This window comes from Stegodyphus dumicola, chromosome 6 (assembly GCF_044657685.1).
Source record: "Stegodyphus dumicola isolate Sdum_Otavi_A_Nest chromosome 6, ASM4465768v1".
Lineage (NCBI taxonomy): Eukaryota > Metazoa > Arthropoda > Arachnida > Araneae > Eresidae > Stegodyphus > Stegodyphus dumicola.
This window is the reverse complement of record NC_140773.1, coordinates 223,751,934-223,768,224: the sequence shown is the minus strand read 5'-3', so window position 1 is coordinate 223,768,224 and position 16,291 is coordinate 223,751,934. Positions and strand designations below refer to the sequence as shown.

The 16,291-nt window shown below is 29.4% G+C and overlaps 1 protein-coding gene across 2 annotated transcripts in view; it reads right to left on the bottom strand.

The window, feature by feature from the left end:
• Positions 1–16,291, bottom strand: part of rad50 (DNA repair protein rad50) — a 100,881-nt gene that overhangs the window by 66,150 nt on the left and 18,440 nt on the right. For both annotated transcript variants that reach the window (XM_035364934.2, XM_035364935.2), the window contains exons 6-15: positions 16,247–16,288; positions 15,522–15,595; positions 15,314–15,419; positions 15,157–15,225; positions 12,956–13,045; positions 12,758–12,818; positions 8,400–8,554; positions 8,216–8,317; positions 2,780–2,962; positions 2,561–2,665 (exon numbers count right to left, since the gene is read on the bottom strand). In XM_035364934.2, coding sequence (XP_035220825.2) covers positions 2,561–2,665; positions 2,780–2,962; positions 8,216–8,317; positions 8,400–8,554; positions 12,758–12,818; positions 12,956–13,045; positions 15,157–15,225; positions 15,314–15,419; positions 15,522–15,595; positions 16,247–16,288 — 987 coding nt within the window. The remainder of the gene's footprint in view (positions 1–2,560; positions 2,666–2,779; positions 2,963–8,215; positions 8,318–8,399; positions 8,555–12,757; positions 12,819–12,955; positions 13,046–15,156; positions 15,226–15,313; positions 15,420–15,521; positions 15,596–16,246; positions 16,289–16,291) is intronic.

The following is a 16,291-nucleotide window of genomic DNA, read 5'->3' as shown; positions in this document are numbered from 1 at the left end:
ACATGTATAACGGTGCATCATTTACTCTTCTTGTGTTTCAAAACAAAAATTCACAGCATAAATTACCAGAAAATTGACAAAACTGTTTAATTAGTATTATAATAATAATAAGTAAACAGTATAATGATTTCATAATTACAATATTTATTTTTGAAGAGCAGCTGCACTTTGGAAGAAAGGAACAGAACAGTTATATTTCTAAGATAAGAGTGAAGAACAGCTCACTAACAGGTGGAAAACAAAACTATGGTTTGATGAAGTGTATCAGGTACTGTAAGTCTTGCCCAATACAGAGTTTATATCATTAGTATATTGTGTAAGCGACAAAATCATATTCTGAAAAGTCAACTAACTTTCCATGGAAAAAATGTGTTACGCAATTTGAACAAACCTAAATATTGTTATAAACAAAAAGGGAAAATGAAACAAATGTTAATCAAAAGTTTCCCTTCCAACGGCGGGCCCTTAGCCAACTTTGGATTGGCCACTACTAAGGCCAGAAGTGGCGGTCACCAGTTCTGGACTTTTAATAAATGCATATACGAGGGTCACTCTGAAATTTTGAGATACACATAGGTTTTTAAAGTTATAAAATTCTAGTAGTGTGCATAGTACTCTCTTTCAGAATCAATGCACTTCTGCAGGCAAATTTTCCAAAGATTAAATGCGTTAAGTCATTCATTTTTTGGAATTGATGAAAAAATTACATTTATAGACTCATCAATCTCATCTTTGGAATAAAAACGACATCCACATAAGTTCTTTTTCAAATTAAAAAATAGCCAAAGGTCACGCGTTTTTGTTCAAGAAACTCTACAGTCAATCTTGCTGAATAAGAGGATGCATTGTCATGGTCTACCATTCACTTCTTGATAAATTTATGGAAGGCACTTAGTGGTGTACCAGTTAGCTGTGACTGTCTTCTGTCCTTCTAGCTTGATGGTTTTGACCAGTCTTGTACTTCTGAGAAAATGGCATATATTGCTTTTTCACGGCACAATGTCTTTTCACCATTGTGGGCATGGAATCACCTTCAAAGACCCATACTTTACTTTCTTCAGGTGCTGGAATATCAAAAATTGGTATATACATTTCATCACCAGTTATGATTTTTGAAATAATGTGGTGGCCACCATTTTTAAGTAATTTAAGGGTTTCTTTACCGAGTCTGACACTCTCCTCTTTTTGGTGCTCAATTAAATTATGGGGACCCCCAACAATAAACTAGTTTCTTCATATGCAGTTCTTCATAAATAATTTTATATACAGTGGTGAATCCAGTGTTAAGCTCCTTCATTTGGTAGGTGCAGCGATTATCATCGATTAACAATTTTCATATGGCAGACATATTATCCAGGATTACTGCTGACAACAGCCTTCCTGTGTGCTCTTCGTAGTGAAGAGAATTTGACCTCTGTGAAATTCTGTAAACCATCTGAGTACAATAGAGCATGAGATGGATCTTCATTTCCAAATGCAATTGCAGATGTTGAACACATTCTTCTTGATTTAATCCCATTTTAAAATCATAGAAAATCATTGTGTGATATACTGGTTAACTCCATTTTTCCTTCAGCCTAAAATTTATTCTATGCTAAACCAATATCTGCAATTATTCACCAATAAAAAATCATCTGCTAAGCTAAAATAGTTCATATTTACAAATGTAACAATTTTTTCTGTCACTTATCGTCTGCACGTATCTCAAAAATTCACCTCCATATTTTTCAAGCTTGTTTTAGATGTAATTACCATATATTCTGGTGTGTAATGAGCACTTTTAACACAAAACATAAGATCGAAATTTATGGGTGTGCATTATACGCCAGATACAAAAATGATAGATTTAAAAAAGATGAGGAAAAAATTAGCATATAAAAATTTATTTTAACATGTACCTAAATGCAATTTGCTTAAAAGAAATTATATTCTTTATAAACTTAAAAAATTTTCTTAACTGATAACATGAAAAGTTCGTAATATTCGTCTTCCATTATATCTTCAGGCACATCATCGAATTCTGCTTCATCTTCATTATCGCTGTTATTCTGATCCATAAATACATAATCATCTTGCCTTCCATCTAGATCGTTAAATATACTACAATTTTTTAATTGCAACCTCTTTGCAGAATTATTTACTCTCTCAAGCATTTCTCCCACACACATATTGTTTCCCTTCTTGGTTTCTCAAATCAGTATACCATTGTTTGGATACCTGGGAAAAATCTTTGAATGTATGATTTCAAAATATAAGAGCATCGCACATGTACCTTTCAGGTTTCTTCATAAACAAAAGGGTGTGTCAAATATAACTAAAAAAATGTAGTTTGAAATTATAGGTGTGCATTATACACTGGAATATACGGTATGCCATTACCACGTTAGGTTTCTCATAAGTCAATGCTCAGAATTCACAAGAAACGAGAGATTAATACATTTCTTAAAACAAATTCACAAAAATAGTACAGCACTTTGGATCATAAAATTTCTGTAACTTTCTCTGACAATATTGAATCTGTACATTTTTTAGAACTAAAAAACACTTTAAAAAAACTTACCATCTGTTCATTACTAGTAATAAGTTTTTGCTGCTTTTGAGCTTTTTCAATATGTTTCTTTTCAATATTATTTTGAATCTCACTCTCAATACTTTCATGCTTTGTCTAAAAATTAAAAATACAAGTATTCAGTATTTTAAGAGGAATCTGTATCAGATTACTATAAGCTATTGCACACAGCATTTACATAAATAAGCATAATTTGAAATTTATACAAACTTTGCAGTTTGAAAACTCTTTCTGAGATGCTTCATTTCTTTGTTTCAGCTGCTGTAATATACTGGTTACTTGCGATTCAACCAATGGTTCATCTTCATCATCAAATCCAAAATCTCCTAAGCCTAGATTTTGCCGTAATGATTTCAACTTAGAATCTCGACGTGCAATAAGTTTTTTGTAATGCTGAAATGACAGATTTGAAAATTAAAAAAATTACAAATTATAACAAATAAATTAATTTACCTATGCAGTATTACAACTGTAGTATGCACAAGAAATGTTGATTTATTTCACACAGTTATATAAATCAAACATAAGACATAGAGGTGAATTAAAAAGCAACTACCCCCTCCCCCCTTTTTTTAAATTCAAGGAAAATACAGATTCATAATCACAAAAAATTGAAAGTTTTAAAAATATGTACAAAACTTAATATGGAATATAAATTAACAGTATATGGTTAAAAAAAAAAAAGTAACACAAAAAGAGGCCACACATTAAAAAAATAAATTCATATTTGTTGCATATTTTCAAAACCAAAATGCCTCACAACCGGACAAAAACAATTACTTTGGTATAAAATTCTTCCAATTTTTTTTTAAATTAGACTCAGGGAATCAGGATGCTAAAATGGCTCAATTACAATGGCATGAAAGCTTTCGAACAAGCCTCATCAGAGAAAAATGAAAGTGCTTATTGTACCATTTCTTGTTAGTGTACCATTACATGTTTATTGAACCATTCCTGCTATGTAGTAATAAATTTAAACATACTGTAGAGACATTAGGTATTTTCGGAGGCAGGCAAGATGAAAAATTAGCAACGCCTGTGCTGGAAATCGAACCCCAGACTTCTGAAATATGCGCTCAGCGTGCAGACCACCACACCACGAAGGCATGCCAAGAAGATGGAAGAAATAACCTTATAATACACTTCATTCCTTGTGTTTACAGAGCAGATTTTTAGCTGTTATGTTAATGATGATAGTTAATTAAAAAAAGCTTTTTCATTTCAGTGTTATATTCAATCAATTACATGGCATATTCCAATGTTAAAGAGGATTTTTGCCTAGTTGTTAATTACTGAATAAGACTTATTCAGTAATTAACAACTAATATATTCAAAGTTTTCAAAGAATACATACGTGCTTAGCTAAGATAGATTATTGTTATATATAGGAGTATTAGATTCTTTTGAAAAATATGAGGTACACCTTGCACACACACACACACACAAAAACAAAAAAAAAAAAAAAAAAAAGAGGTGTAAAAGTTCTATATATCCCATTTTACTGGACCAATTATCAAACTTTAACTTGCATTTTCCATGTCTCGAGAGCACGACTTGGGATATATATTAGATTTAAATATAGCATTATTCTAACATAGGTATTCCAACACAAAATATGACTTTTTCTGAAATAATATACCAACTTTTTTCTATATTTTGATTCTATGACACAAATTATGCTAAAATGCCAAGTTTTGTAAAAACCACAAGAATAGTTTTTAAAAATTTAGCTCTCAAAAGTTTAGCTAATTGAATTTGGTATATATTTATTGATACCTTTTTTTTATTAAACATATTTGATTCTTCCTTTCACATTTCAAAATTCAGGTTCATTCTAAATAAAATTCACTCATTTTTGTGATTTATTTTTTTAATTTGTATTTTTAAATAATTTTTATAATTTTTTTTCAAAAATTCATAATATATAAAATTTTTACCATCATCTTAAAGGAGATGTATTTCTATGCCTACCTACAAAAAATTAGAGTTTTTATTCAAAGTTTTCAAAGATATATAGGAATTTACATTTTGGCACATTCTGAAATTTGGTGTATTTATTATAAGTGATAATAATGAAAATGTGGTTTATGCACTTTGTTAAAATTATTTGAAAGAATGAACAATGGACCTTTTTTTCCCTCATGCATCAATGAAAAAAAAAAGCAAAGTAAGTAAGTTAATATAAATTAAGAATTTCGCCAAATGAATTATTCGTAGTGCAAACTGAAACAAAAAAGTTGCTATAAACTTTTAAATTGCTCACCAAAAATTACAAAATTTAATATCTAGGCATAATCTGAGTCATAGAATCGAAATATAGAAAAAAAACTGGCATGTTTTTTCAGAAAGAGTCTGATTTTGTGTCAAAATAACTAATAACTGTTAGAATAACTGTTAGAATAATGCTAAAATAACTGTTAGAATAATGCTATATATAAATCTTATATATAGCCCAAGTCGCACTTTCAAGACATGGAAAACGCAAGTTAAATTTTGACAATCAGTCCAGTAGAACAAAAGATATAGAACTGCCCCCCTTTTTTTTGCACAAGGTGTACAGTTCAAAAGCATATATTTCTAATTCAGCCTTTGCAACTCAGCCTTTTAGATTTCAAAGCAACATATAAAGCAGTTTGATATTCTGGTAGTTTAAAATACCAGTTCAGCAAACATGAAAATCATAATGACAAAGATTATAATGAATTTCTTTGATTAAAAGAAAATACAACATTTACCAGATTAAAAAATCAGATACCATAGAAAAAGTATCCGTGAAAATTAAGCACTATAAAGAGATTAAAATTTTAAAGGAATTTAAAAAACTGGCAATAATATTTAGACAGACACCAAATTGTTAATGAGATACTAGCTAAGGCACAACAGTTCAACTAAACATAATTGTACCTTCTGATACTAATTACAGTGGTGGTAGTAAAATTATGTGTTAACAGCAAAGTAAGAAATACTGTCATTCTACAGAATACCTAGGTATTTTATAGAACATCTGGCATTTTTAGGCAAAGTATAAAATATGAGAATTATTATATACTTTACCTAGGAACTGCATATAATACTTAGACATTCTGTAGCTCTTTACGCAAATGTACTGTTACAAATGCTCTTTATGCAAAATATGAAAAAAAGGTTATGATAAGGCTATTATTTCAAAGAAGGTCATTCCTCAAAAACACATGTTATTTTGAAAAACCAATGAGACTGCCATTAAAAAAACTTTCATTCAGTATAAATAAAAAATATTTTAAGTTGTACAAAACAATATTTATTCTCTTCTCGTTACAGTTTTTCATGAATTACGTGAATTAACTCCGCCCGCAATGTAATACCGTATAGTACTCATGCCTTATTTAACAGGATAAATGAGTTCACATTTGGCTTAGACAGTTCATTTTTGAATCATTTCGCTGCACGTCTGCTGACTGTGACTCTTTCACCAACACTATATCTTGCTCTTCCATTTTCATGCAGAACAACATAAAACTAAATTTTATTGAATAATTTTCAGTAAAATTGCATATTTTCACAGTCCCCAACAAAGTGCAAATAGCAAATTCTGAACCTGAGTAGAGGACATGTATTTTGACACTCCCAAACAAACCCCAAAATGCAAATGGCAAATTCTGAATCTAAGTGAAGGAATAAAAGTCACGTGACTTTCTACATGATATTTGAAAAGAATCAGATATATATTTCACACTTTGCCAGTTTGGCACTCTATAGAACAGTGATTCTCAACTGGTGGTATGCAAAGAAACACAGTATTTTTAACTATTAAATTCAAAAATCTCATGAAGAAAAATTGATAGAAATTCTCTGTGATCAAACTCTAACTGAAGATTTCAAAAATAACACAGTTTTTAACTTTTGGCTGAAAAAAAAAAAAGAATTTAAAGGCATTTCAAATAAAGCTGTTAAATTTTTATTGCCTTTTTGCACAATCCATTTGTGTGAACAAGTATTTTCTTTCATGTTTTATTTAAAAAAGAAATACAGAACAAAATTAAAATTGGAACCTAATTTATGATCAATGTCAAGTGAAAAAAAGAAATTGATTTCTCTTAAACAGGCCCAAATTTCACAAATTTTCATAATTAAAATGGTAACCAGTTTTTAATTTAATATTTTTTATGTGTGCACATTTAACGTATCCAATAGGTTGCGCAAATGGCAAAATGTAAATACTTTTTTTTAATATTTCTATTGAGAAATTGAAAAATAATCATTGTAAAATATAGTGGTAGTACAACTAAAGTTTTTCAATTTTTGTTTAGATGGTATGCGTTAGTCAAAAGGTTGAGAACCGCTGCCATAGAATGCCTAGGCAATGTATAAAATGTTTAATCATTTTACACACAGCCAACCAACATTTAGCATTCTATAAAATGCCTAAGTATTCTATGGAATGTCAGATTTTATACTTTGTCAATAACATATATAAAAATATAATAAATGTTACTATGACTCAAAGAGGAAAAAATATATATATAGGTCAGAAAAATAAAATATAAATAATAAAAAATGTCAGCAATATGCTCCACTCCAAGGAAGGCATTTTCTATTGAAATTGAATATGCATCATTACATCGCACCTTTATATTCATCCTCGACATCCAGGCTACAGATCAAGACTTCATAAAACCATTACCTATTGTTCAATTTTCTTATGATCAAGAAACTAATAAAATTGGAGAAAAAATTCTAATGAAATTACTGTAGTCATTTCATATATAGCATGTTATCCTCTTTATTTGGTATTTTCTGAAGAAAAGTTAAACAGAGCAGTATTTTTCTGATGATGCTTAGGTAAAAATTAATAAAATAAAACTATGATTACAACCTGCCAATACAGGTGCATTGAAAATAGAAACTGTCAAAAGAGTTAAAACCATTTACTTAAACACTTTTTACTATAACTCTTAAACATTTAATTACTTTCAATCTTTATAAAATTAAAGAATTAAATAGAATAACTTGTTAAAAATCCTTAAAAGATAAGAATTAGGTTCTAGTAAATTCTCTTCAAAAAGGTAAATTATGATACTCTGTATACCTCTCCAATCTTACATACTCAGAAAACTACATATAGATATAATATAGGATTGTCAGTAAACAGGTTACAAATGGCTAAAGCAATAAAACTGCATAAAGTACTTCAGTAATAGTGCTTATTTTTTCATATAATCCATACCTGCAACACTACATAATTATGACTGTTACATTCACTCCTTGCCTCTGGATACAGATTAGCTGCACAAGAAAAATATCAGAGCCCACTTCTCCTCTAATGTACATTATTTCAGCATGTTCTCAATTCTCACACTGCCGTAAATGCTTCAACGATTAATGGCATTGCTCACAGACTCAGTATTAGGTATTACTTTTTTTTTAATTACTCATGGTTATTTCTTGACATCGGACAGCAATTCAAAACCTATTTATTGACTTTTATTCAGAAAATTTGATTTGTTTATCACAGGAATTTTACATAATAAAAGACTGCTATATATGCAGAAATGCTAATGCATGCATTAAAGTAATAAAAAAATGAACACTTATTATTAATGAAATGCTTAATTACAAAAGAAATAAACTTATTATATAATATTGAGAAAAGCTTTATCATCTTACATCATGATCAGCTTTCAGTTTGCCAAGTTCTTCTAGTAGCTGAGATTTTATCTTCATGTCAGTCTGAAGCCTCTTTTCAATAATAGAAGTTTCTCGTTTGATCTATATAATTACAATCATTCTTTTTATCAAAGATAGAGTAAGCGCTCAGTTTTGCACAGTAATGAATTACAATCTATAATACCTTGTCAAGATCACTTTTCTTTTGTTCCATAACAGAATTAAAATTCTGCATTTCATATACAAGGTCTTCTTTATTACCAGTGAACAAATCTTTAATAGTCTTCCTCAGATCATGTTCATCTTTCTCATACTTTTTAATTAGACCTAAATTTTTTTCTAAAGGAACAAAATAAATAACAATAAATATCAAAATATGACAAAAAACTTGAAAACTTTAAATATTTAAAAAAAGTAAAGCATACAGTTATTCTGCACAAATAATTATTTAATTATTGTGTCAATTATGTCTAAATGAATAAAATTTTAAACTTAGGTATGTAAAAAAAGCAATTATATTTAAGTAATCGCAAAAAATGTCTGAAATTCAATTCATTTACAGCAACAGGTTAAATAACATACTTCACAATAACTTTGCGTATTCTCCATATCTCTCCCCACCAAAAAACAAATGATCAGCTGACAATTTTTGAAAAGAAATATGTTAAAAAAAATATGTTATCACAGAAACTAAGGATTATGATGTGTTACCAGAGCAGTAAAATCTCTTATAACCTGCATTCAATTAAATGGCAATATAAAAATAATGGCACTTTGGAAAATCTAAATTTAAATTCAAAGTTTGGGCCTTTAAAAAATATATAATGGACTAACTAACAGACTGGCAACACTTTCATATGTACAGCCATGTTACACGCTTCTATAACTCATGTCTCCCTCTCCCACAAGCCTCACATTATGTGCAATTCTGAAGGCAGCGTCTATAATTTTCAGAAATAATTCGCAATAACAGATGCCAATTTTACTTAGTCTCTTGCCTGGAACTGGAAAGATGCAAAGAACATTATTTTACATCTCATTTGGCATAAATTGTAGCCTGTGATTACATTTATATATAAAGAATTGAAGCTGTTAGTATAAAAAATATTCTATGCATTTCAAGAGCATTTATCTACGACCCAGTTTGCTTAGTTTAAAATACTAATAAAAATCTTCTGATTTTAAATAACATACTTGCCATTCTATCACATTCAAAAATCAGGAAGTTTTTTTTTTGTAAAAAATCAGAAGAATTTTGTTAATAAATAACAAAAAGATCTTTATATTCTACATATTTTTAAATAAAAAAAATCTCTAGAAAGAAAATATGTTTTTTAATAATGAAATGACTTTAAATAGTAAATAATTAATATTTGGAAGTTCAGTTATTATTTCTTAAATGCAAATAATACAAAAATACTTATATGTAAAAAAAAAAAAAAAAAAAAAAAAAATTATTACTTGTACCTCCTAATACGATAAAAATACTCTAATCTGTTTCCCTAATCCTTAAATCATATTTTAACCAGATCACTAATCATCGATTGCAAAACATGATAATGTAAATACACTGCAGAACTGTGTTAAGAACATCGAATGATGGCAAAATGGATTGTGCAAAAAAAGCAAAAACATAAATATTCATTCTTCATAAGATAAACTTAATAAATGGAAAATGAGTCCCTTGTTAAGCTAATTTTTATTTTTGAAGAACTTTGCTTTGGGAGAGCTTTACGCTTATACTTTGTAGTATTATTTTGAGAACTGACTGTTAAATTCCCCACAGGTGCAGAAATTACTTCATTTTTCTCACACCTATTTTTAAAAGCGGAAGTAATAACTACATCTCCATTTACTTAAGGTTTATTTTATAACTTCCAGAGCCTTTTATCTTATCTCTAAAAGCATTTACTTCTTCCTAAAAAAGTGTAAGAAGTGGGTCCACTGGTCGAGGACTCTAGACAAACATTTCTCTAAAGATAACCAGTGTGTACATACATATTTCAGATTTTTTTTCTTATTTCAGTATTATGCAACTGTTGGAATTGTTTAAATTTTTCCTTCCTTTTAGCAATCTTTCCAAGTTTAATAATGAGCATCAGCAATGCATTCGACTGACAATATACTTTGAATTCTCAACATGGCAATTATACTATTTTAGCAATGTAACTTTGTAACTGAACACAAAATTATGTCTATCTATAAAATTAAATAGAAAGTATTAGCACAAATGAAACAACTTACATTAAAAGAAATGTTTAATACAACACACAAATAAATAATGAACTTTTATTGTAAATTTTAATTCCCTTGAGATAGTTTTTTTCCCCCCTTCAAATGGCGGGCTCTTGCCTATAACACCGTTGGCCACTATTAAGGTCAGAAGTGGTAGCCATTTTATTATGGAGGCACTTAATAGGCAGCCACCGTTACCTGCTATGAAGGGACAGACAAATTTATATCCAAGCCTTCTCCGGGATTCGAACCCAGGCCCTTTGGTATCACAGTCAGGCTCCCCTAGCCACTATACGGTCTGAGCGGCTCTCTTTAAATAGTAAAAAAAAAAAAAAAAAAATTTAATTTCTACATGATTAAATTTAAACCAATGATTTAAAATCTAGAAATTTGACATCCAGAATTACAACAGTCCCAATGATTCCAGTTCTCGAACTTTGCACTGTATCAGTTAATAAGTAATACAGGGTTGCCACTCAAACAGGAGAATGAAATTCCCTGACTTTTCCAGGTGTGTTTCAAGAAAATTCCAGTCTATCCGCGTAATGTACGTTGGCTGTGCTAAGAGGTAAATTAATTATGGTATTACTTGTATTGTGTAGCAAATTCACTTAATTATTTAATAAATCCCAGAGGACATTTATTCTTAATTATTCTTGGTATACTTTGTTTGATAATTTTGTTTAGTTTTCCACTTAAGAAACTTAATAAAATTTAAGATATATATATTGGATAACAAATGTATGTTTTATTTAATTATTACTCATGATCATCACCAGTTCAACACGAGGCTAATCCGGTCCTTATAAATCACAACACAATGCTAAATAGTTAGGTTAGATTTTAGGTAAATTTAATTTGTGTGAGGTATGTTCTTAAAAGGCACCTTAACACTTGAAAACACAAATATAATTATAATAGTTGTTGTTTTCTCCACTGAAGATTTATAGAACCATTCACTAAATTTCATGGGTGGAGTGGCAGGCACAATGATGGCAGATAGCTTGACTCTGTGGCATAGTTGATAAATGGAGCTCTTTTGAAGAATTATAAAATGACTCGATAATCCAAACTTCTCTTTATTATTTGTTGGTTCTCATCAACATATCTTACTGCATAACATATCTCATCACACGAAACAGCACAATGGGGTAAAACCTGCACCCCACAATTTTGAACTACGCAGTTCCACTTTTGAACAATAGAAAACACTGTGAAGCAGCAAACACAGTTATGCAATCAACAGTAGGTGAGAAAAGTGATATGTAGAAAGTAGTTGGAATAGTTATACTCAGAAATATTTTGTTCGAGTTCTAAATGATGATTGGATAGAAGCTCACAGCAATGTGGATCTTTGCTTGGAAAGGTTTGGTTTATATGATACGGCAAAGCCTCAAGGGCTATCTGCTTAAGGGAAGGAATGCCTTTAAGGGGACTTTTTAAGGGGAAATGGCTCGTATGCACGTTACACATGGGGAATACCACAAAAACGCCCATGCAGCTAGCCTGTTTGCGGGATTTGAACCTTGGACCAAACTACCAGTGTTCAGCCACTTTACTGCTTGGCCTCTGGTGGGCCCCTGCTAGGAAAGAGTGACATAAAATGGTGCAATATGCCTTTTTGAAAAGAAGATATTCTTGAATTGAAAGTTAGTAATTTAAAAGTCTACTGCCAAATTTTGTTACATATTTTATATTTTACACATATATACAGCACAAAATCAATTTTATTTTAAATCAGAATAATTAGTTTTAATCAGATTGGTTAAGTAATAAGGATTATTAATAAAGAAATTAATGTTACTCATTTATAAGTAATGCAGAAACTAATAAATTGTCAGGACATTAAATTAAAAACGGTCCACTCAGACATATCATCAAATAAAAATAAGCTGTTTCTTACTTTTACATAATAACACTTATTTATCTCCATGGAATGTTTCTACTGAAATTGATTGTGACAGCACTAGAAAATGGTCTATATAGTCCTAAATTAGCACCAAATGCTTTCTAAACATTTCCATTATTGAAAAGATTACCGTGCAGTAACAGATTCTCTTCTTAGATGGAGAAGTGTAAAATGCCATGGCCACAGTACAAAGCAATGTAGTTCTGGTTCGCAAATCAGCCCCAAAATGTTACCAAAAAAAATTAATTTGACGTGACGGATACCACTTTTAGAATACAGAATCTGTAGAATAATTTCATTATAAATAAAAAATTTTGACTTGACACTTTTCAACCATCCTGTCTACAGCTAGTTATATAGTGTATAATATAACTAAAAAATATTTAGAACTTCATTACCAAGTGAAGCTTGAAGTGCTCCAATTTCATTCTGTTTTATTTGTAATTCCCTCAATTTTTCCTTTAAAAAGAAGATGGGACATTATAAATATAAAATTCTAACATATTATAACAAAAGTATAATTTATATTTATTACAATATCTGTGAAACAATTAGTGCATTTAAGGCAATCTATGACATATGAATTTAATATTTACATTTATAGGTTTTAATCTTGCATTCACATCTTGAACAGTATCCTTACAAGCAGCAAGACGAGTTTCAGTTTTCTCCAACTCTTTTTGAAACTATTAAAATACATAAAAAATAAAAATTGCGATGATATAATTTTATTAAAACAAAGTAGCAATTATTTTTGCAATCCAACGTACAACTAAAGTATGATGAAGTTTTATTAAAACAAAGTAGGATTTTTGCAATCCAACATATAACTTTTGATGCATTTAAAAGTTATAAAAACTAATATTCTCATATACCTTAATTTCACCTATAAAAACTGGATTCTTGATCTGTTGGTTGGATTAAGAAAATAGTGTTCAGTGGAAGAAATAAAATCTCTGCTTTCAGGTGTAATTTTGTGCAGAAATTCACATGTAATTGAATAATATATAGTTGAAATTCTCGGGCTGAACAAATTAAATGGAGACAATTAAGATAAGGCATATACATAAAATCCCATTTTGTAAGAGATTACTGCATTTGTCAGCACCACAAACTTTTCATGAATGATTCCAAGCAACTTATCCAGCTGTTTCACCGTGTACTTCTGGGTACCTATCACAAAAGAACACCAAACACAAATCAAAATCACATGAAAGATGTGTGATTTTCATTTGTGTTTTTTGTTCTTATCTTAAAAGATCTTAAGATATCTTAAAACACTGCACCAGTATACCCCTTTAAACTGTCTACTTTGTATGTGCTGATTTATGAAATATTTCTAAACAAGATGAGATTTGTTTTAAAACAGATAATGAACAGATCATAAATTGCAAGAACAAAGCAATTCCTTTTATTAACAAAATTTCTCAATTATTTTATTTTACATTCATTATTTACATAAAAGTTTTCATTTTACACCTGTATTTTCTTTCCATGTCTGCTTTTTCTTGCTGCCACCTTGACCAACTAGGTATAATTACATGCAGTCTTTTTCTTAGATACAGTATTTACAGACTTAAAGAAAATATGTACACTCAGTACCAGAATGAATAATATTAGTAACAGCATGGCCATTAAGGATGTTTCTCTAGCCATTCTGAGTCACTGTAGCCATTTTATTGCAGACACTTTTTACAATCTCTGACTTCAATTCACCATGTGCTTCATTTGGAATTAAGCATTAGATATTTACTAAATGCATATGTTAAACAATCAATTGCTTCTTCTTAAGAAATGCACAATATTTACGCAAACTGATGATATGTGTATAGTAGTGATTCCCAGCCTGTGGTCTACCAACTATTATTGGTACATTTTAAAAAAATTCGTCTGCAAAAACTCTCTTACAAAAAAAAAAAAAAAAAAAAAAAAAATCATTTTTAGAATTTCAGATTAAACTTTCCTTTAAACAGCAATTTTTTTTTTTTGTTGTTGTTGTTGTTGTTTCCTAAAAATGATAACATATGGTGATACCAATACATGACTTCTAAATAACTTCATCACTTTAACACTCTGTTGATTAATTTAGCCAAGGTCAAGTATACGAAAGTTGCTATTTATATTTCTGGCCTTAGCAAAAAAGTAAGTGTCACTAGGTGACTGCAGATGATTCCAGTTGGAAATTTTATATTTTTAACTATAACTTCTTCAGGAAGTTTTGCCATTTTAGGATGATTTGTATTGTTTACAGTGAACTGAAAAATTCATCTTGGGCAAAAAATGGAACATTTTCTTGCGATTACTTCTCGTAACTTTTGATGCGAATTATCAAGACAAGACTGCTTCGGTGAACTTAATTCTTATACAGTGATATACACTTGTATAAGAACATATATAGCGATGTATTATCATTGTATTATATTCTTATACAGCAATAAAGCACCATTCTACAGTATTGTAAAAAATTGGTATAACGAATTCAATCATGCAAATACTTAAATTTAGTGCTAAGAGCTGTTCCATTTACAGAAAAGTATCATATTTTTAATTAACATAATATTTTAATTTTTGCCAGTTTCAATTTCTGCCACAGCTTAAGCAAAAATTATTTTTTAACAGCAGAAAGTCAATCTTACATTTAGCAGAAAATAAATTTACCTGAAATTATCAAAATGTTGCACAAGTTAATTAACATGAGTAAAAACATTCAATGGAATTAATTTTATTTTAGAAACAGACATTTTGGATTCTTTTCTAATATATTATTAATGCCAATATAATAAAAATAAAACAATACCTCTTCAGCTTTACGTTTGTTAGTCTTCAAAGATTCAACCTCTGTTTCAAATATTTTGATATCGGACATCTTTAATAAATCATAAGCATTAGTTTAAATTATAAGACATTTTAAAAATTACAAAATTTGTAATAAAAAAAACTTTAAAATGAATTACTTTTTTTTGTCTGATACTTCTAATTTCTTCTAAAGCTTTAATGTATCGAGTAGCAGCAAAGATTTCATCAAACTTCTGTTTTAGAGCTCGACCTTCACTCAAAGGCCTAAATAAAAGCCATTTTTTTTAATATGAATACTAACACAAATTAAATGTGTCAAAAAGATTAAATAGCATTGCTAAAACTATTACTGATAAATCAACGTACCAATTAGATTCTTCCTGGTGGCAAAAGATGACATTGTTTAAAATTGCTTTTGACACTCCTAAAGAGCCAATCATCTACAATAAATATTTCAAAAGTTAAGAAACAGCAAACATAAACCAGAAGAAAATAAATAAAAAAAAAATTTAATAAAAGTCTGAAAGGTTTTCAGATTTTAAATTACGTCCAAAGGGGCATTTTTTTAACACTTTGTTTGTTACCTTTATTTATTAAATATCACATTCTTCACACTTTAATCATAAAATTCAATTCAAGAGCAATATCGCAAAATAGATTTAAATTGAGCATATCTTTAGAATTTCCGATACAGAGTCTCACGCGCTGGAGATAAAAATGTTTTTTCTGTACTACATTGCCATTTCTCGCTTTGAAATCCTTGAGTTTGTTAATCAAAAAATCGTTAGTTTTACAAAATATTCACATGCCCATATGCATAGGAGGATAATGTCATTCAAAATTCGATGCCTATATGTACTATTGTTTTATCACAGTGCAAGAAATATACATACATTTATAGAGATTTTTCATTATTTAATTTCTTCAAGTATAATGCAGGACTCTAACATCTGGTGGCAACAGTTTGAAAAGTGAAACGGACATTTATAGTAAACCAACACAAAATCGCAAAACGAAAACAATAGTCCTTCAGGGACAAAGCCCCTTTGGATTAATAATCATGTATTACCTATAAAAGCATCAAAACTTACTTCAGTATCAATTTCAGCACATTTGGAACTTAAATGAATTTTCTG